Source organism: Hypanus sabinus, chromosome 10 (assembly GCF_030144855.1).
Source record: "Hypanus sabinus isolate sHypSab1 chromosome 10, sHypSab1.hap1, whole genome shotgun sequence".
Taxonomy (NCBI): Eukaryota; Metazoa; Chordata; class Chondrichthyes; order Myliobatiformes; family Dasyatidae; genus Hypanus; species Hypanus sabinus.
In genome coordinates, this window is record NC_082715.1 from 130,461,159 (window position 1) to 130,482,900 (window position 21,742).

Below are 21,742 nucleotides of genomic sequence, written 5' to 3' on the forward strand. Positions count from 1 at the left end.
TATTTAATCTTTCACCCTGAATCTATGGTCTCTAGTTCTAACCTTATGCAACTTTGGAAAAGTTGTTGCATATGTTTATATCTATACCTCAATGTTATATACCTCTGTAAGATCTTCCCATTTTCTTTCAATGTCTAGGAAATAAAGTCCTAACCTATGCAACCTTTCACTATAACTTGGGTCTCAAGTCCGGTAATGTCCTTGTAAGCTTTATCTGCTCCTTATTGATATCTTTCCTGTATGTGTGACGAGAACCGTGCACAATACTCCAAATTAGGCTTTACCAACTTCAACATTACATCCCAACTCATGTAATCATACATTGATTTATGAAGGGGAATGTGCCAGAAGCTCTTTCCAACCCTGTCCTTTCAAGTTCCAAATGCTATTTTTGAGCTGGACGAGAGACACTTCTTTCTTGGTGTTCACTATGCCCCCAATCTTGATATCATCTGCAAAATTCCTAATCCAGTATACCATCTTTAATATTGACGATAAACAACAATGGACCCATCACTAATCCCTATAGCACACCACTAGCCACAGGATTCCAGTCAGAGGCAGCCGTCTAGTACCACCCTTTGCCTTCTCCCGCTAAGCAATGCTGAATCCAACTTAGTGCTTCATCCTGACAGCCAAGGCTGGTCAACCTTCTGGACCAGCTTCCCATGTGGGACTTTGTCGAAGGCCTTGGTAAAGTCCGTGTAGATGATGTCCATTGCCTTTTCTTCATCAACTTTCCCTGTAACCTCTTCAAAAAAGGATTCCAGGTTAATTAGACACACTACACGCAAAGCCATCTTGACTAATCAGGCCTTGTCTATCCAAATACTTGCATATCCTGTCCCTTAGAATACCTTCCAGTAGTTTGCGCTTAACTGACATCAGGCTCACTGGCCTGTAATATCCTCGCTTATTCGTAGTCCATTTCTTAAACAGTGAAACAGCATCTGCTACCCTGCAATTCTCTGGCACCTCATCCGTCAGGGACCCCACAATTTCGGCACTAGCCTCCCAATAGGTTCGACAGGTCGCCTCGTCAGAGCCTGGATATTTATCCACCCTATTTTGCCGCAAGATAGCAAGCACCTCATCTGAAATCCAGTTACATTTCATGACCTCACTACTCTTGTGCCTTAGTTATGTAGATAGATCTTGTGTTTTTCATGTAACTACAGTTGCAAAAAAATAATTTAAGATCTCTTCCTCCATCTCGTTCCGCTCCATGTATCTGATGTAACTGATCTCCAAAATGACCAATTCTGACCCTTGCTGCCCTTTTGTCCTAATCTTGATGAAGCCCTTGGGATGCTTTTGTTACTTTGTCTACCAGTGCAACCTCATCTTTTTTATTAGCCCTCCTGATTTCTCAAGTGTGTTCTTGCATTTCGTCTGCAATTTTTAGCTTCGATAACTTTGTATTAAATGTTTTTAAAGTATTGTCACCAGTTGGACTAACTTTTTAAATTCATTTCTAGATAAATGCTCAGAGTTTAAGAGCTGCGCTGATTGTAATGTCAACGGTACAAAAGCCATCATGACCTGCTTTTGGCAAGTTTGTCAAGGTAAGAATTCATCATGAACTCAAGTTTAATGTTGTCAATTTTTTAACTGATTTAAGTATTACCTTAAGAGTCTGGTGTGTTTCATGCAAGTTGCACAGCACATCTTGAATGTTTTGTATTGATAATAAGTAACCTTTTTAAATAAAAACCATAGTTTGAGTACAGACACACAAAAGGCTTGCTCATCGAGGGGAAAACAGCTATTAAAAGTCTTCAGATGTAGTTGAAGCGGTTAGGGTATTACTTGGAACTGTTCAATTGCCAGAAGTCCAGGTTTGATCCTGATCACTGGTGTCGGGTTTGTGAAATCTTCAGTTTCTTCCTATGGTGCGCTGGTTTCTTCCAGCCCTCCATGTTCCTTCTGCATCCCAAAGACGTGTAGGTTAACCGTCTACTTTGTTGTCCTTGATGTGTCACTGAGCGATAGAAACTGTGGCAGTGTTACGTCAGTGTGAATGTGTAAGGGATAAAATTGGATTAGTGTACTATGGTCGTTGTGGATTCAGCAGCAGACCCTCCTATCCACTGTGTTCTATTTCTCTGATTCTGTACCTTCTGTAATATGTAACAGAATGTGGTTGAAAATAAAAATACAAGTCCTGGTTAGAGGAACTGAATAGCAGTGTCTTGAGTTTTGTGGATGGAACATCATAAAGGACTCCTTCCATCCTATGCACGGACTGTTTGAACTGCTTCCGTCTGGTAGGCGCTTCAGATCCCTCCAGACTAAGACTAATAGGCACTGGAGAAGTTTTTTCCCTACTGCGGTCACTTTGCTGAACAGTTAACTGCTGGTTAACTGTCAGCTGACTGTTACTTGGATTGCACTACTTGTATGTATAATCTATATTTTCATTTATATTTATCATTATTATTGTTATGAGCAGAGAGACAACATCTGCCGGAAATAAATTCCTTATATGTGTACAGGTACTTGGCGATTAAAGTCTGATTCTGATTCTGAGCTGTATTTTAAATGTATTGGGTAATTTCCAGGATGTGTAGATACTTTGAACAATAAAAGATGCAGAAGGAATGTTATGGTGTGATGCTGCAGGCGAAGGTAAATGTCGATCTTGTTCAGACGGTGGGATAAATGGGGCCTCCAGTGCAAAATTCTACAAGTATTGCTGCTAGGTCCTGATCGCATACATCTAAATAAGTGGAAAGTAAGCTTGAGCTTTTTTTTTTCAAGGTATTTCCTATGGAATACATATTTAGAATATTAAAATAATTTGGAATATTTGGACATCTCAAAACAATGGGTCAGTAGGAGCAATGTAGTCTAAAAGTTGACTGTTTCATTGGGGAGTTGAGTATTTTTTAAATTCCAGTTTTTGGTGGTACTGGTCTGGAAGGCCATAGTGGATTGTACCCACACTGTTAAGAGTTGTATCATTTAATCTCCCTTTTTCTAACTGCAAACATCTATTTATTCCACACTGCTCTGCTATTGATTTGGCATGGGTGTGACCTGTGTGAAGTAACTTGGTGCTATTATGAATTTGCGAAGATGCTGACAGACCTAAAGTCGTAGTTAATGAGTAAGAGTTGCTGATTGTGAAAGCAGGTTTATTTAAAATGCTGTTTTTTGGCTGCATGTCCACTTCCTTCTGCATCTTCTTTTCCCATGTGGAACGTGTGTCAAATGGCCTCTACGTTGAATTAGTCTAGTTCTGTCGACTAGGTTCACAGAAGGAATGAAGGTGTTCTCAGAGAGATTACTCTGCTTTTAATTGTTATTTTCAAATACCCGATGTTGCTTTTAATCCTTTACAGGGAGTGAAGTCTGCTGGTAAGGCCAGAATTCATAGCCATCCTAAAAAGCAGCTTGATACGACTGAGTAAGCCATTTCTGAAGGCAGTTGTAAGTCTGCACAGTGGAGCTGGTATTACATATAGCAAACAAATTAAGGACCTAAGTTTTCAATTCAAAATGGGTTTAGTGAAGTGAGATATTCTGTGGTAATCTTGTAGTTTCATGATCCCATTACTAATGACACATCCTCAATTACTAATTTAACTGAATTAGATGTTATTTATTGTCTGCCAGTAGTTAGACTCCCTTATGTCAGAGCTGGGGGCAGAATTCATTTGGTGCATCCAAGAATATTTATTGACATGGTTTGTAGATAAAACCTACCAGAGAATGGCTATGTTACACCTAGTATTGGGGAAATTGGTCTCACCAGATGATTGGAGGTTAGGTGGGCTGGTTGGGAGGGGAGTAAGTACTAAATTGGAGAAAGGCTATTTACAGCTGTGTTAGGCAGGAGCTTGTGAGAGGAGACAGAGTAGTTGTTACTGAGCAAGCCTGCATCTGACGTCAGTGTTGTTTAAAGGCCATCTAGTCAAAATTTGGGACTAATATTTTCCTAAGGGGAAGATTGAGGTAGATGATGATGTTTGGTTGAAACTTTATTGAATAACAAGACATTACAAATTTAGTCAAAAGAATTTGGAAGCGTGTAATGTTTACCAAGCTGCAAACTGACTGCCTTTGAATTGTAGGAAGCAGGAAAATTTTCAAAAGGTGAATCAGGAGGGTTAAAGGGGGGGCCTTGAGTTGTACTTGTCAGGCAGGATTAAAGGGGAGAAGTTGGGTTGTTTTAACTAGAGATTGCTGGTATGCTGCAAGGATCAATGCTGGGGCCTCAGTCTGATTATCTACTGACCAGATGGAAACGTGGGCAGAGGAATGGTAGATGGAGGTTAATCCTGACAAATGTGAGATATTGCACTTTGGGAGGACAGGCCAAAATTAGGTTTAATATCACCAGCAGATGTTGTGAAACTTTGCAAAGCATTATAGAAAAAATGTAAATTATTTGTGTGTGTGTGTGTGTGTGTGTGTGTGTGTGTGTATATATGTAAATGTGACTAATTCTTTTGAGTTTAGAACACACCACAGGCCCTTCAACCCATGATGTGCTGATTTGTATAAAATTACTCTAAAATCAATCTAACCCTGCTCTTCTACATAGCCCATAACCCTTCACTTTTCTTGCATCTGTGAGTCTGCCTATGATTCTCTTAGATTTCCCTATTGTATTGCCTCTGCACTGTGTTCCAGACACATGTCATATCTTGCACATCTCCCCTTAACTGGATGTACTTAGCTGTACATTCATGCTTATCAAGTTCAGATCTATTGTCATTGAACCATATCCGTGTATAGAGCTAAATGAAACACCGTTTCTCTGGGACTAAGAGAAACACAGTACATACAGCACATAAAATAATATTAACAGATAAAAAGAATTTCTGTCAGCATTTAATTTGACACAAAGTGCACATACAACCTAGTTAGATATACAACAACTTAATGCTACTGGTGCTTTCATAAATAATGTGTATTGGTTGGTAGCGGGGTGTTCGGAAGTGTTGCAGTCTAGGGGAAGAAGCTGTAATCCAGCCTCAGTCCTTCCAGTACCTTCTGCTTGATGGTAGAAGGAGGTCAGAGAGATTGTGGGATGGATGGAAGTGGTCCTTGACAATGCTGAGGGCTGTGCGAATGCAGCGTTTCTGGTACATGTCCGGGATCTAGCAGTACAATTGTGAATCAGCAGTGTGAACATTATTGGGCTTTACGTGGCTCTGGGGTCTCTGGAGCTCATCATGATTGAGGTAGAGATGTTGCTGCCACCACAGACTGCCTGAGGTGTCTCTGTCAAGAAATCCAAGATCAATTTATGGAAGGATGTGTTGAGACCCAACAAGGACATTTCGCCCATCGGCTCCTGAGGAATAATCGTATCCAAACACCAAACTGAAGCCAGTGAACACTATTCTGATGGAGGAGATGCATTCTCCAAATGGGACAGGACTGAGTAGATGCCAGAGGCTATTGCATCATTGGTGGAGTGATTTGGGTGATGTGCAAACTGATAGGGGTACAATGTAGTGAGAAGGCAGGATTTGATGCAGTTCATGACCAGCTGCTCAAAGCACGTCATTATTATTGAGGTTAGTACCGCTAGACAGTAGTGGATCATTGGATTCTTTGATTATGTGTACTTAATTGCTTTGTAAGTCAATGTTGTACAATTTTTTTACAAAGAAAATGAAAGTTGGTGCTAGGAGTGGAGTTGTGCACCTGTGTGCCCAACATGTCAACATCTGAAGAAATAAGCATCAAACTGTTTGTGCACAACAGCAAAGAAATGTATAAGCTTTCACTAGATTTATTTTGCATCACTTTTCATTACAGGTTGCTGTAACTTCCATGGAAGTTCTTCCTGCACTTAATTGCAAAAGCTGAAATTTATTTAAAACCTTACCTCTCAGAATTAGATGTTAATGTTAATCTGATTTTATTGGATTTTTAGTTACTTTTTTTTTGGGCTAAATCTCAATAGTTGTGATTGATTCTTTATATGCCCCAAGGACATTACAGTGCAAATTAGAGTGTTGTACTGCATTATGTTTGTTGCTTTTCAGTGTCCTTATTTTTAACTTGCAGTCTGTGCTGCAGAAATCTTCAGCATTTTGTATTTGGTTGTTCTATCTGTAGTAACTGTATACGGCTTGTAAAACATCAGCTTTGAGTTAATGCGGTGGAGTCTGAACTTTGGTCGTTAATGATTCATGGGAGGGATACGATTACCTGGATATGTTAGACTGTAGACTGGGTGAGTGGTCGAACCAACAACTATGATTTCTTGTAATGTGCAAAGAAGAGCAAGGTGAGCTGACTGGCCACAACTTTCTCAAACAGGAAGCCACTCAAGATGGGGAGTATAAAGGAATTAATAGCGGATAGATATGTTGCTTTCTGTGGCTATATGTATGAGCACCATGTGCTGTTGGAGCAGAAGAGGAATGTGGTGAGAGGGAGAAGTTCTAATTGATGTGCATGTTAATAGTGATATTATGGATGAGACTAAGAAAAAGATTGAGGGGATAAGAGAGTCTAATTTTTAAATGGTATTCAATCATGTCATAAATTACACTCAATGGCCACTTTATTAGGTACACCTTTATAGTACAAGTGTCTCTCTTCTCCCCCCCCCCCCACACACAAAGGTAGAGTGTTCCTATGAAACCTTTCTTAAGCCGAAATGGCGTAAAGCAATGAACCATTAATTTATATGGGGAAAATTTTCATAAAAGCGAAAATCCTCTTTGCAATGCGAAAACAGGTTACTAATGTAGGTCTTTTGTAAAAGCGAAGCGGCGTAAAGCAAACATTCGTAAAGCGGGGGACACCGTACTGGATAGGATCCCTCTCTGCCCCCAGGCCAGACTGTATTCTTCGTAGCATAGATTCATTAAGGTGCTGGAAACATAAGAGATTCTGGTCCGTGTTGACATAGCATCACACAGCACCACCAGCCTGAACCATTGACACAAAGCAGGAATCTGTGGATTCATTTTGTTTACACCAATGCTGACCCTACAATCTGCATATCGCAGCAGAAATCAAGATTAGTCAGACCAGGCAAGCTTTTCCGATCTTCAGCTGTCCAGTTTTGGTAAGCCTGTAGCCATTGAAGCCCCAGTTTCTTTAGCTGATAGGAGTGGAAACTGGTGTAATCTTCTGCTTCTCCACTTAAAAGGTTTCAATGTGTTGTGCGTTCAAAGATGCTCTTCTGCATTCCACTGTTGTAATGCATGGTTATTTGAGTTACTCTTGCCTTCCAGTCAGCTCGAGCAAGTTTGGCCATTCTCGTCTGACTTCTCCCATCAATGAGGCATTTTATCCATAGAACTTCTATTCCCTTCATGCTTTATGTGAAAATTCCAGGAGATCAGCAGTCTCCGAGAAGCTCAAACCATTCCATCTGGCACCGACCACCATTCCACAGTCAAAGTCACTTCCATCAGCTTTCTTCCCCCATTCTGATGTTTGGGCTGAACAGTTACTGAACACCTTGACCATGTCTGCATGCTTTTCTGCATTGAGTTGCTGCCACGTGATTGGTTGATTAGGTACTTGCATTAGTGAGAAGGTGTACCTAATAAAGTGATCACTGAGTGCATATTCTAACTCCGAATTGCAGTCAAATATGCAAATGATTAAACATTGGATAAGAAAATAAGTAGAGGCCCAAAGACTGTGGATCGTTTGGGCAGAAATTTGGAATATGGGGTAAAAAAAATGGAGAATTGAAATATTCAAATAACTGTAGTAGGGAAGGATCTGGGTGTTCATGTGTACAGAACATGTTGGCATGCAGTCACTAACAAAGAAGGCAAATTAACTGTTGACATTTATTGCAGAGACAGTACTATGCAAAACAGGAAAATCTTGCCACAGTTCAGATTTTGGTGAGACCCGATCTAAAGTGCTGCAGGCGGTAATGTATTTGTTTTGGAGGCAGTTCAGAAGTGTCACTGGGTTGATTCCAAGGAATGCAAAGGTTGTTTCATGAGCTATTCCATTAGCATTTTATGCATTCTAGGTAAGAATGGAGTGATCTCATTGAAGGTTAAGTTGACCTGATGGCATAACTGAAGTTCTTTGCACTCTGGGGAGGGGGGGAGGGGATTCTAGAACTAGTTGGTATACTTCAGAATTAAGCGATGTCAATTTAAAAACTGCATTGAGGAAGCATTTTGTTATATGGTTTTTAGTCTTTGGAATTCTCTTCCAAAGAGCTGTGGGGCCTGAGTTTATTGTAGATGTTCTAATATTTCCCTCCTTTGTGCTGTAGCAATTTCAGCACCTTTTGTGTAGTGGCTAGCGAGACGCTATTATACCTCGGTGTTTCAGAGTTCAATTCCAGTGCCATCTGTGAGGAGTTTGTAAGCGATCCATGTGGGTTTCCTCCGGGTGCTCCACTTTCCTCCCACAATCCAAAGACGAGTTGGTTAATTGGTCATTGTAAAATTGTCCCGTGATTAGGCTATTGTTAAATAGGTGGGTTGCTGGGCAGAGCTGCTCGTTGGGCTGGTCCACACTATGCCTCTAAATAGGGAATTGAGGATGTAGGAAACAAGATCAGATCAGCCATGCTGTTGTTGACTGGCAAGTGTAAGCTGCTCCGGGTCTTTTCTCTGATATCCAAAACTCCAGTTTCTGAGTGCGAGGGAAATGGAAGTGGTGTTGCCTGAGGTGGAGCATTTTAGTTATGAGGAGAGACTGGATAGGTTGCGATTGAGTCAACAACACCTGGAGGTGTAGACCAAATGCTGGTGATTGGTGTTGATATTCCATGTGAACGTGGGCCGAAGAGCCTCCTATGCACTGGCTGAGAGGGGGAGGAGCTGAGAAGAGTTTATAGTTCTAAATTATTTTTAATATATATAAAGTAAACCTGTGCTGCTGAAAATCTTGTACTTTAGCATTGTCAAGATATTTTCTGGAGGGTGGTGGTTGGGAAATGAAAGGGTAGTGAATTATAGGAGTTTAAATTACTCAAACAAAGAGGGCATCTTTGCATAAACCTGTGTTTAAAATGTGATTTTGTGTACTCTTAATACATTAAACAGGTGATGGTGGCAAGTGTGTATCAAATGTATCGTCAAATTGCTCAACATTGAATGAAACCATGTGTACAGGTGAGTCAAAACACCCAAATCATGTATTGAGTGGCACAGATTTCTATTGGCTATAATGAATGTACTCTGGATAAGTTGCAAACTTTTCTTTAAAAAACCTGGTTAAAATTAGAAGGAAAGGTTCAGAAGTTTAAATTCTGATAAGTTGACAACCAAATCAGGATTGGAGGGCAATCTGACACTTGAGTCAACTTTTTCTAAGAAACTAACTTAAACATCACTCGTGTAAGTTAAGAATGAAGCCCCACAGCAATTGCATAAGTATTTGTATTCTGTATTTTTCCAAGATGAGTGGTAATTCCTAACTAGTCCCGAGTCCTGTCCTGCATTGTGTAGTCCTTTCTGCCCTTGGTTTATTTAGTCAATATTTATAAATCAATGAAACAGTTGTTACTTATCCTTAAATCATGTTTTTTTAAAATCTGGAAAAATTTGGCTTTATAGCCTTTTTCCTTAAATAAACTTTTGATAGGTCATTAATCCAGCAACGTGATCGTAGATAAAATTGGCACTTTGCCATAGGTACTTTGGTTTTGTTTCTGACTTTTTATTCTAAGTTTCTCCTTGGAGTTTACTTCAGTATGAAGTTCTTTCCCCCACACCCCCTTGGTTCTAGGTACAGGAAGGCATAGTTACTAAATTTGTTGCTGCACTGATGCTATAAAGGTATATAAATAGGTTCAGTGAGTGAGCAAATATCTGACAATTGGAAAAGACTGGGATGGTTTCACTTATTTCATTTTGACTGGAGGCATTTAAACAAAAATATTCCAAATAGTGGGAGAGGGTGTGATTTTGCTGACCTTGCTACTATTAGCATTTGATTTTATTTCCCGAAACTAGTGTTTTGATTCCCAGTGCATTTGTGGGTAAGATTAACAAGCCTGTGCCCCCCACTTTTTGTATTATTTAATTGGTTTTAGTATCTTCCCTATTATGGCTGTTAACTTTGTTTCCTCCACGTTCATCCTTCTTCATTTAAGAGTCATTTGATTTCTAACTTTTCCTAATTTTGATGAAAAGTCATCAACCATGGTAGCGTAATGGTTAGCGCGATGCTATTACAGCTCGGTGTCGGTGTTGAATTCCGGGGTGCCCTCTGTAAGGAGCTTGTACGTTCTCCCCTTGACTGCGTGGTTTCACCCCACAGTCCAAAGTTGCTCTGGTTAGCTTAATTGGTGATTATACTGTAAATTGTCTTGTGATTAGGTCAGGGTTAAATTGCTGGGTTGATGGGTGGCACAGTTCATTGGTTCAGAACACCCTGCTGTATCCCTAAATTAAAAATAAGAAATTGTTAACATTTTTTCACTTGTTACAGGTACTGCATGACTTGTTAACTATTCCTAGCATTTTCCATTCTTATTTCAGATTCACAGAATCGCTGTTTACTATTTTAGATTTTTGTCATGCTGTTGTTAAAATTCAATTGTCATTGTTTGCATGTTGTGCCTATAATACCATTCTTTTTTCCAGCTCCAAACTGAGCAACGTCTTTAATGATTTATCCTCTCTTTCTCTCTTTATCCCCCCCTCTTTTTGGTATCATTTTTACAGTCCTTGGGTCTTTTTCTCCAATTCTGGTCCCCTTGAGTGACCAGATACTCTTGCATGTCATGCTTTGGCAACTAAGATCAGAAATTTGTCCAATTAGAGCATTAGATTCCATCTAAAGGGAAACTTAACATTACAGTGCCTTAATAAAACTTTAATCATCACATTGCAAACAATAGTGTTTTACAGATGTGGAAATTTTTTACCAAGTAAAACAACTAAATATTTATTCCCTCTGCTTTTATTTCCTACTGTACTTTCTCACATACTTTTAAAAAATGTATTTTGACTAAGATAACTTTCTTGGGTTCCTATGAAACATTTTGTTATATTGGGGGTACTGTAGAAATGTTTTTTTCCCTGTAACATTCACCATGCTTTGTAAAACTAAATGACTATTGTCTTTTCCTTTTTTCCTATGACCAAAAATGGACAATAGTACATTTTCTTTTATGTTTTTATTTGTAATTCTCTCCCTATTAGCTTACTCCTTTATTCTTATCCAGTATTGATCTTTCCAAAGTTTGTCTTCAAAGTAGATGTTGGATTTAAAGTAACTTGATACTGTGTGATTATATTTTGCAATTTCATATACCGTGGTGTAAGGTCTGAATTTACTTGTTATAAAATTGACAGTTTTGATGCACTTTTCACTTTTTTTTAGGCCTTGCAAACACAACTGTGGCTCCAAATGAAACTTGTACTACAGGTAACTAGCAACTGTGGAGTTTCTGTAGGTATCTGTATTACATAGTCAGTCTCTGCTGTTAAGATTTCATAATTCTTGGCTTTTAAATTCTGCTTAAGTTTAATTCTTACTGAACTTTCTGGGCGCAAGTGTGCTGGTTTATAAACGTTTTTCGTACTCTTGTCCTTTAGCCCATACAACCGCAACTGCAGATCCAGTTACTTCACCTTCCAATTCTACAAATTCTACTTCAGGTAATGGGGTCTGTAGGATATCAGTGGATTAAAAAATCTCTTTAGCTTCTATGCATAACTAATATCTTTAACTTTTATTGGACATGTTGGTTTGGTTAGTTGAAGAGACGTGGAGTACGTTGATCTGTGGCCAGTTCGGATCCAATTCTAGAATTTTCCAGATCTCATAAATTAGCCGAGTAAATTGCCTTTTTGATATGTGGGGATTGGGAGGACAGGTGGAGAGAACCTGTGGTGTTGGTTAGTAATCTAGTAATGCCAGAGAAACCAGACATTTTGTTTCAAATAAATTTTCTCCATGAAACTCGTGGCCAAGGTAATTACCAATGAAATATTAACTTTTAAGTGGGTGCTGCAAATGCCTTGAAAGCATTGCATGTAAATGCAGTGCAATAAAAATTACTGTAATCTAAAACAGTAATGCCTTTATGGTGAAAAGTCAAGTAATGAGGATGACTTAATTTACATGAACTAATTTGATCATATCTTTGACATCAAATTTGTCAATAACATTTTGGTTACTGAATTTGCAACTGTAGTAACTTAAAAACTGTTCTTAAGACTAATGCTGTGCCTCATTTATGGTTAATGTATCTGAGTTATGGCCAGAAATACAAATCCCAATTTGCTGATTAGACTCAGAATGAAGTAAAGCCAATAGTTTTCCAGCCAGAGTACATACAAAGATAACCATAATCAGTGTAAGAGCATTAGTAATCGAAACGGGAGTAGGCTTTGTGCCCCTCAGCTTTCATTAAAATTTTACACCGTATTAGGACAAAATTTCACAGATGCACCATGTTGAAGTTGCTTCTCCTTTTGATCCTCTTGAGGGCTTGATGCAAAAGATTGAAATAGTTTCTCACCTTCATATTAAAGTACATGGTGGAAACATTAGGCAGGCTATACACCATCTGTACAAAGTAAAACTGCCTACTTCAGATCTGGAACCCTTTTTAATGGAGGAGAGAGGATGATAACTTTCAAAAGCAGAGAAGGTAGTATAGAACAGAGGGAGTACCTCCAGGGCGGGACAAAATGACTTGTTATGCCTCTTAACTGCAAGAGACAGGCCAGTTCAGATCACTGCTCCACAACTCTACACTGAACTATGGGACTCTCTTTGCAGACTTCAGTTTAGAGCACTATTTCCTTGCCGTTATTGTTCTGTGAGATTTTTTTTAATAGCTCCATTCACTGGGTGTTTGGTCTTTTTTTAATGGGTTCTTTTGGGTTTCTTTGTTTGGTGGCTGCCAGATAGGAGACCAAGGTTGTATAATGTATGTGTACTTTGAACTTGGATATTTGTCTTACTGGAATGTACAGCACAGAACTGGGCCCTTTTAGTCTTCCTTGACCACGCTGATTGTCTTGCCCATCTACACTAATTTTTATTTGTCCACAATGGACTCAGCCTCACAGTCAACCTCATTTTGATCATGCAATTTTTTGTTTATCTTCACTGCACTTTTGTTGTTATTCTGCATTGTTAATGTTTTGCCTTATTCTAGCTATTTGCACAGTATAATGATTTGATCTGTATAAACAATGTGCAAGATGTGCTTTTCACTGTATCTTAATGCATGTGTCAGTAATCAATACCAATACACATTATGCTCATATCTCTCTCCACCTTTCCTCATCAATTACCTGCCCAAACCCATTTTAAATGTCATTGGGTTTTTTTTCCTTCCACTACTGCCTCTGGAAGCTCATAACCAGATATTCACTACCCTCTGAGAAAAACCTTGCCCTCAGATCTTTAAATTCTCCTCACCTTAGATCTGTTTTACCCCCTATTTCTAGACTTCCCTGCTTTGGAAAGAGATTCTAACCATATGCCCTCCCAATTAATTTCACAGATCTGTATAAGCTCCGTTCCAATGAGAATAAAGCCAGCCTATCCAGTCTCTCTTTATAACTACAGCCCTTCATTCTACGTAACAGCCTCGTGAATCTGTTCTGCACTCTATTACTTTCACACCTTCCTGCAGTCTGGCAACCAGAACTGCACACAGTGCTCCAGATTTAATAAATGTGTTAACTGTAACGCGGTGTTAATGGGAGCTATGAACTTAGACCCCAAGATCCCTTAGATGAAGGCATTGAGAATAACATCAGCAAGTTTGCTGATGATACTAAGCTGGGTGGCAGTGTGACATGTGATGAGGATGTTAGAAGAATTCAGGGTGACTTGGATAGGCTGGGTGAGTGGGCAGATACTTGACAGATGACATTTAATGTGAATAAATGTGAGGTTATCCACTTTGGGAGTAAGAACAGGAAGGCAGATTATTATCTGAACAATGTAAAGTTAGATAAGGGAGAAATACAAAGAGATCTGTTCATCAGTCACTGAAGGTGAATGAGCAAGTGCAGCAGGCAGTGAAGAAGGCTAATAGAATGTTGGCCTTTATTACAAAGGGAATTGAGTACAAGAGTAAGGAAATCCTCTTGCATTTGTACAGGGCCCTGGTGAGACCACACCTGGAGTATTGTGTACAGTTTTGGTCTCCAGGGTTAAGGAAGGACATCCTGGCTGTAGAGGAAGTGCAGCGTAGATTCACAAGGTTAATTCCTGGGATGTCAGGACTGTCTTACGCAGAGAGGTTAGAGAGACTGGGCTTGTACACGCTGGAATTAAGGAGATTGAGAGGGGATCTGATTGCAATATATAAGATTATTAAGGGATTGGACAAGATAGAGGCAGGAAATATGTTCCAGATGCTGGGAGAGTCCAGTACCGGAGGGCATGGTTTGAGAATAAGGGGTAGGTCATTTAGGACAGAGTTAAGGAAAAACTCCCAGAGAGTTGTGGGGGTCTGGAATGCACTGCCTTGGAAGGCAGTGGAGGCCAATTCTCTGGATGCTTTCAAGAAGGAGCTAGATGGGTATCTTATGGATAGGGGAATCAAGGGATATGGGGACAAGGCAGGAACCGGGTATTGATAGTAGATGATCAGCCATGATCTCAAAATGGTGGTGCAGGCTCGAAGGGCCGAATGGTCTACTTCTGCACCTATTGTCTATTATCTATTGTCTATCCCTTGGCTCATCAACGCTCTTCAGAGTCTTGTCCTTAACAGTGCACTGTCTCTTTACATTTGACCCACCACTTTACGTTTGGGCAGGTTAAACTTCATCTGCCATTTCTCCACCCATATCTTGCAAATGATCTATATCCTGTCATGTTCTCTGCTTGTCTTCTGAGCTATCCACATCACCAATCTTCATATAGTCTGCAATTTACTAACCCACCCATCCAGGTCATTGTTATCCACCGCAAACTGCAGAGGTCCCAGGACAGATCCCTGGGGAGCACCACGAATCTCAGAGCTCCAGCTAGAATAAACCCCTTTGACTGCTACTCTGTCTTCTATAAGCAAGCCAATTCTGAATCCAAAAGGCTAATTTGCTGTAGAACCCATGCATAATAATCTTCCAGATCAGCCTCCCATGAGAGACCTTGTCAGGCACTTTAGTAGAATCCATGCAGACAACATCAACAGAACTACCTTCATCAGTCACCATCGTCGTCTCATTAAAAATATCAGTCAAGTTTGTAAGACATGACTTGCACCGCACAAACCCATGTTGGTTCCCCCTAATTATGCCATGGTTTTCAAATGCTCATATATCCTATCCCTATGAATTGTCTCCAGCAACTTCCCTACTACTGACATGAGATTCACCAGTCCTCCAGACCTCGCCTGTGGCTAGAGAGGGCATGAAGATATTGGTCAAGGCCACAGCAATCTCTTCTTTTGCCTCTCTCAATAGCCTGGTGTATATCCCATTAGGCCCTGGGGACTTACCCACCTTAATGCTCTTTAAGAGTTCCAACACTGCCTTCTCCTTTTCCTCAATGTCCTAGTGTATCAGTATGCTCAGCACTGATCTCCCTATTCTCCATGTACTTTTTGATAAATAATGATGTAAATTACTCACTAATGACCTTGCCCACATCCAAGCTAATGTTCTCTCCCTTGCCCCCCTCTGCCCCCAGTCTTTGAGTGGTCCTGTCTCTTCCCATTTAAACCTTTTCCCTTAATGCAATTATAGAATTCCTTGGGATTCTCTTTAATCTTATTTGCCAGGGATTTTTCATGGGCCCCTCCTGGCTTTTCTAATTCCTTTCTTGAGTTGTTCATAATCCTCAGGGACTCTTTGATTCTAGACTCCTAACCTTTACATACTTTTCTTTATTTCTTTATCTTCATTTATTTATCTCCTCCTTCTTTATTTCTTCATTGCCTCTCTGAACATCCCAGGTTCTCTTACTTTATCATCTTTGTTTCTCCTGAATGGAACATTCCTGTCCTATGCTCTGCCGTTGGTCTTCAAACACCCTCCACGTCAGATGTGAACTGACTTGGACAGCTGTTCCCAGTTAACTCTCCCCATTTCCTGCCTAATGCTTTCATAGTTTGCCCTGCTCCAATTTAATACTCTCTCCTGCAAGGCCTATACTTATCCTTATAGCTATATTAAAACTTAAGGAATTGTGCTTACTATTCACTAATATTTTTTTTAAACCCTCTGAAAGGTCAGTCACCTGGCCAGGCTTAATGCCCAACCCGAAGTCCAGTACAGCCCCTTCTCTTGGGACATATTGATTTAAGAGCCCTCCTAGATGCACCTAACAAACTATGTCCATCTAAACTCAATAGGTCCCAGTTTGTGTTAGTGAAGTTGAAACCCCTCCCCCCCCCCAACGACGACAATCCTATTCTCCAACCTTAATCTTCCTGCATGTCTATTCCTCGATGGCCTGGTGGCTTTTGAAGCAGAGGGAGAGAGTATTAAATTGGAGCAGGGCAAACTATGAAAGCATTAGGCAGGAAATGGGGAGAGTTAACTGGGAACAGCTGTCCAAGTCAGTTCACATCTGACGTGGAGGGTGTTTGAAGACCAACGGCAGAGCATAGGACAGGAATGTTCCATTCAGGAGAAACAAAGATGATAAAGTAAGAGAACCTGGGATGTTCAGAGAGGCAATGAAGAAATAAAGAAGGAGGAGATAAATAAATCCCATCAGAGTGGTGCATTCCTTCTGTTTTTGAGTTCTACCCATGTAGGCTCAGTGGACAAGCCCTCTATTAAATAGTCTCTGCTTTGGTCAGTGCTAAATTTGGGCACCTCACTACTAGCCTACAATGAGAAGATATTGCAATGGGGGGGGGAGGGATCATTTTTCAATTTGGAAGGTAGGCACACAGTAATAGTGGTAGACAAACCCTGCTAACTTTTCATTTGCTTTGGCTTATTAATTCTCTTCTATATCCAAAATTATCACCCATTGAAGTTTATTTTAGAGTGCTGAATTCTAACGACTTTGTGGCTTCTGAAGAAAAAAGAAACTTCATTATTATCCAGAACTAACTCATCTAGAGCCTGACATTTAATACTAGATTGTAAGTCACTTGAATCCATACCTTTGGTTTGATGAGGTTTGTTTCTCATTTTTTTAGAATTCCATTAAACATGAGCTTAACCTTGTTAGGCAATACCCTCATGTTAATTCTGTCTTGTATATGTCTGCCCAGGGATTGCTATTAAAGTGAGCTGGCAGTATCTGTCTGCTCTCATACGCTCAATATGAATAGCCATCTTCAACATAGGTGATTCATGGAACGTGAATCAAGAGGTCCCTCCAGCCAAAAAAGATGTAGCAGACTTCTGTACTTCACTTAATAACAGTATTACTTCCCCATGATCTTTAAAAATTCCCTTTATTTATAATACTTGTTATAATCCAGTTTCAGGGATAAAGCACAAAGGCGAGACTATAAGAGATTGGTCAGTTTTGCCTCTATTCTGTATAATCCTTTGCTAGATCAGTTGCTAGCATTAGCACATTAAAGCAACAATGAATCATTGTTTTGATTCAGAACATATTCCAGAATTGTAACACATCTTTAACCATTAGCAATGCAAAGCTGTAAGGTGGGGCTTCCGTGATGTTGTTAATACACAGTTCTTGTTATAATACATGTAGGATTGTTCAGACTTGTGATTTTTTTTTACTGAAAATGTACATCTTTGTTCTTTTCCCTTCTGTTATTCCATTTGCAGGGAGTACTTTGACACCTACCACCACGGGTCTTACTACTACACCAGGTATATGTGAAACTAAACATTAAAATATGTAAAACTTTCATTCTAATGTATTTGGACTTGTACTAGAGAAGCAATTCTTCATTTATTCATGTATTACTGTGTGTGAAAATAGTGTGGTGTAAGAATTTGGAGGGATTGTGTGAATCTTCTAGCCATCTTGATGAATTAAGACAAATGTTCACAATTGAAGAGGTTTAAATACTTCAAACTAGGTACACACATTTAATTTATGCAGTCATTTGTCAAAAGAAAAACTTCAAACCCCTTACTTTCCTGGTACAAATTGATGCAGGTAATCCATAGTCAACTCTTGAGTACTTTGAAGGAAGTAGTTTTATCACATATTTCTTTGAGTAGTTCTGCTTTTGAATCCTAATCACTGCTAATGCGGTGACTGTTTCACTGTTTAATCTGATTTGTCTTAATTATGCTTTTTATTTCTATTTTCTTAAATGTTTGCATTGTTGCGTTAACTTTGCCCAAAGAGAATTAAGCCAGTACTCCGAAACTTCCCTGGTCATTCTAAGGTGCATGCCATTGGAGGAATTTCTGCTGAGTTTCCCTACTTGGAGTACTACTCCATCATAGTTATTTGTGTCTTCATTTAAACCCATTTGTTTCCACTACCACATCTTCTGAAAATGATTACAAAGTGCTTTTTTTATTTTTAATCTTCAAATGTCTTCCTAATTTATTCTATTTTGTCCAAAATCTGAAAATACTTGAAGAAATTACTGACCTATTTAATCTGTACCAGTGTAATTGTGATAAAATTTATTAGTGATTTAGTGGATCTTTGAATGTATCCCAATTAATCAAATTCCCACAGTTTTCCTCTCTACCACCTTTGACACATACGTAAGCCTGTAATTTATTCAGTCTCTTGCCCATCATTCCCATTTGATTTTTTTGCCTCTCTAACTAATCCATGACACCACTGAAAACCCATTCTAGGTACCTACAACTTGGTTTTAATTTTTTTTAAAAATCACTTGCCTTGCACAGCTCCCTTAAATTCTCCCTCTCATCTTAAATGCATATTCTCTAGTATTTGTCATTTCTACTCTGGGAAAAGATTCTAAAGACCCTAGATAAATTTAGAAACTCCATTACAGCCTAGCATTGAATGCACTTCAAAACTGTAAATTATTACTTGATATATGTATATATGCAGATTTTTGATTTCACACTAATGAATATCAATTGTTTACAGCAGGTACAACCAATGGAACAACTGTCGCACCACCTATGCCACATAGGAGTTCTACATTTGATGCTGCAAGTTTTATTGGGGGGATAGTGCTTGTGCTTGGACTACAAGCTGTAATCTTTTTTGCTGTCAAGTTCTGCAAAAGCAAGGATAGGAATTACCACACACTTTAAGCATGTTGCTGTGGGACTACAGTGTCTTGGCTATTGCTTACATTGGTCTGCTGTGTAAAGATAATTTTTGGGAAGTAACACGCCACTCTTCAGAATTAGCCATATCTTAATGGGTGTACAATGTTTAACTTTGATTTGATTTTAACTTGCTGTTTGTTGAACAGGGATGTGACCTACACTTTTTGATTATTATTGGGCACATGGATTTATTTGGGGGGAGGGAAAGTAGCCATGCCTTAAATAAATGTGGCCTTAATCCTATTAAATATTTGTGCTATAAAAATGGGCCTCCTTGAATTCAAATTATTCTACAATCATTTTGTTTAGATTTTTTGAGTGTTACGAGATTGATTTGTGATCTAGAGCTGCCAACTGGGATAACTGCTGGGATAAATGGCTGCAAATACTTTCATTTGGTAGAGTTACTTGGTGATTTATTTTTGCCTTGTGTACATCAGATACAATTTAATGGCTTCCTTGTAAATATGGAAGCTCCAGTACAATTTTTTAATTGTGGATTGTTTGCACTAAATCCAGGCTTTGACCACTTTAGTTTCTGTCCTTTGAGTAAATGCACTCCACTTTTGATAGATCATTGTTGTATGCCGCGCATGAATGGATTGCCAATGTGAACCTATCTTGTTCACTTAATGTGAAGTTCACCATATCACCATATTTCATGTAGCTTCAGTGACTCTATTGCAGTTGGTCCTTGAAATACCATGGTACCTCCGATAACCTCTGCTTTATGAAAAGCATCTGCCTTCTGTTTGTTTTGTATAAAGTGGATGCAAAAGAGGATTTTTTTTTTGGTCTAGACGGTTATCGCTAAAGTTGGTAGCTCTTGGAATACTTAATGTGAAGAATTTAGTAACATAGTTTCAAATTGTTTTGTTAACATGAAGGTTAGAAGACAATCATTTGGATTAAATTATAAAATCTTAACTTGTTATAGTATTGCTGTTAATCCTGGGGTTAGTCATGTTTCACCAAAATTATTTTAAATTATTTGGTCATTTGTGTTATCGCTTTCAGGTTGGAGCTTAAGCTCTTAAAAGATCGAATCAACTTGTACTAAACAGGAAAGTTAGTGCACTTGGAGGGGCAGGAGAAAAAATTGATATGAACATGCTCAGACTTAGAGATTTGTATATCTGGTAACCAGTGTGAAATTTTCTCTTGAATGGTGGAGAAGTTCTCCGGCCTAACTGAAGCCTCTTCTTTCCTCTCAGACATTGCAAGCAAAAATCTGCAGCTTTTCCTAAATTTGCAAAGCAGCATTAAAAGCTGTGAGGAAAAGTATGCTCTTCAAGTAAGGTACATTATGACTAATTGTTCCTGGAATCAAAAATTAGCTAAGTTCTGAAAATTACACCAAGCTCTGAATCACCATCCCACCCTCTCTAGTAAAATAAAAGTAAACTACGTGTGAAATTGCATCTTTTTTAAAGTGAAGGTGCAGGTCATCTGGCTAACCCAGAGTAGTGCCTGAATGCTCTAAACTTCTTGTGAAATGTTTAAAAGTCTAATCTGATCTTACAACGTCCAAGCTAATGCCCCTTAATTGTTCTAACTTGAATATGTGTGTACCCTCACTGCACTTAAGTGTTTTTTTGCGTTATTTCAAACCAAAGGGACTGTTGTTGTGTAGCCTGGTACACCTTTTACAACTCCATTGCATTCAGTTGAGTGAAGCCTATGAGTATACCAAAAGTCCGAAATTGCCTTTGGCTTTTGGTGGTCTTTTCATCCACGTTGCTTTTGCACCTGCTTAAATGTATTGCACTGAAATGTTCACTGTACAGTACCTTGTAGATGTATCTATCTGCAGATTATATTCTTGTCATCCAGATACAGGTGCTCAGTTTGCACTATATCTAGGCTTGAGAATTGAATTTGGGTTAAAGTGCCTTAAAGGATAACTTGTAAGCCATTAACTTTAAGTGTGGCCAAAATGGAATTTGAGGATTGGGGGTGGGTGGGTGGTGAATAAGAAAAATGTAAATTTTGTAAAATGTTTTGGAAGAGCTTTGTTCAGACCTCTATGCTGTTCACTTGCCAAAGTGTGATGTAATGTGTAGAACCTGAAGCATTTTGGGGTGCCTGCTTTACCTGTGATATCGTGGGGTGTATAAACATTTCCTAATATCTCAAAGGACAGAATGGCTAACCATACCAACCAATAAATTTCAGTTTTAATTATTTGTGTTTTGGTGTTATTTAACTTTTAATTCTTTACAAATATCAGTTGAAACAGGAAAGCAAGTTGGGGGCTTTTCCTCTGGTTCAACTCAAACGTGATCCTTTTTTGTTTCTGCTTGAATCAAACACTTTACTTCAGATAATGGAGAAGGGAAAATTGGATGAGTATGAATATTATGGGGGGGGGGGAGGGTTTTTAAAACTAATTTCTCAAAAGAAACTAGCTATAAACAGTCATAATGTGTCTTGTGCATTTATCAGCCAAGTTTAATTCTTTATAGTCAACAGCTATTTAACGAATTTGTCACATCAAAGCTGCTTCAAGTCTTAGTTTCTTAAGTTTCTCTCCCCTCACTCATGCTGGATTCCAAAAGAGAATTATAGTTGGGAGATACCAATAGGTATATGACAAATTTGGCATCTGTATTTTTAAGACTGGAATTGGTAGGACTCCTACTTCACAGTGAAAAATG

At 39.0% G+C, this 21,742-nt stretch overlaps 1 protein-coding gene across 4 annotated transcripts in view; it reads left to right on the plus strand.

Annotated features, from left to right (window-relative positions):
- cd164 (CD164 molecule, sialomucin) overlaps window positions 1-21,271 on the plus strand; it is a 32,352-nt gene extending 11,081 nt beyond the window's left edge. The window contains exons 2-7 of one of the 4 annotated variants that reach the window (XM_059982970.1): window positions 1,479-1,565; window positions 9,000-9,068; window positions 11,287-11,331; window positions 11,502-11,564; window positions 17,640-17,684; window positions 18,901-21,271. In XM_059982970.1, the coding sequence (XP_059838953.1) occupies window positions 1,479-1,565; window positions 9,000-9,068; window positions 11,287-11,331; window positions 11,502-11,564; window positions 17,640-17,684; window positions 18,901-19,067 (476 nt within the window). In that variant the 3' untranslated portion in view covers window positions 19,068-21,271. Of the gene's footprint in view, window positions 1-1,478; window positions 1,566-8,999; window positions 9,069-11,286; window positions 11,332-11,501; window positions 11,565-17,639; window positions 17,685-18,897 lie in introns of all 4 variants that reach the window. The other 3 variants (XM_059982969.1, XM_059982971.1, XM_059982972.1) reach the window with 3 other exon arrangements.
- Window positions 21,272-21,742: the final 471 nt, after the last annotated feature.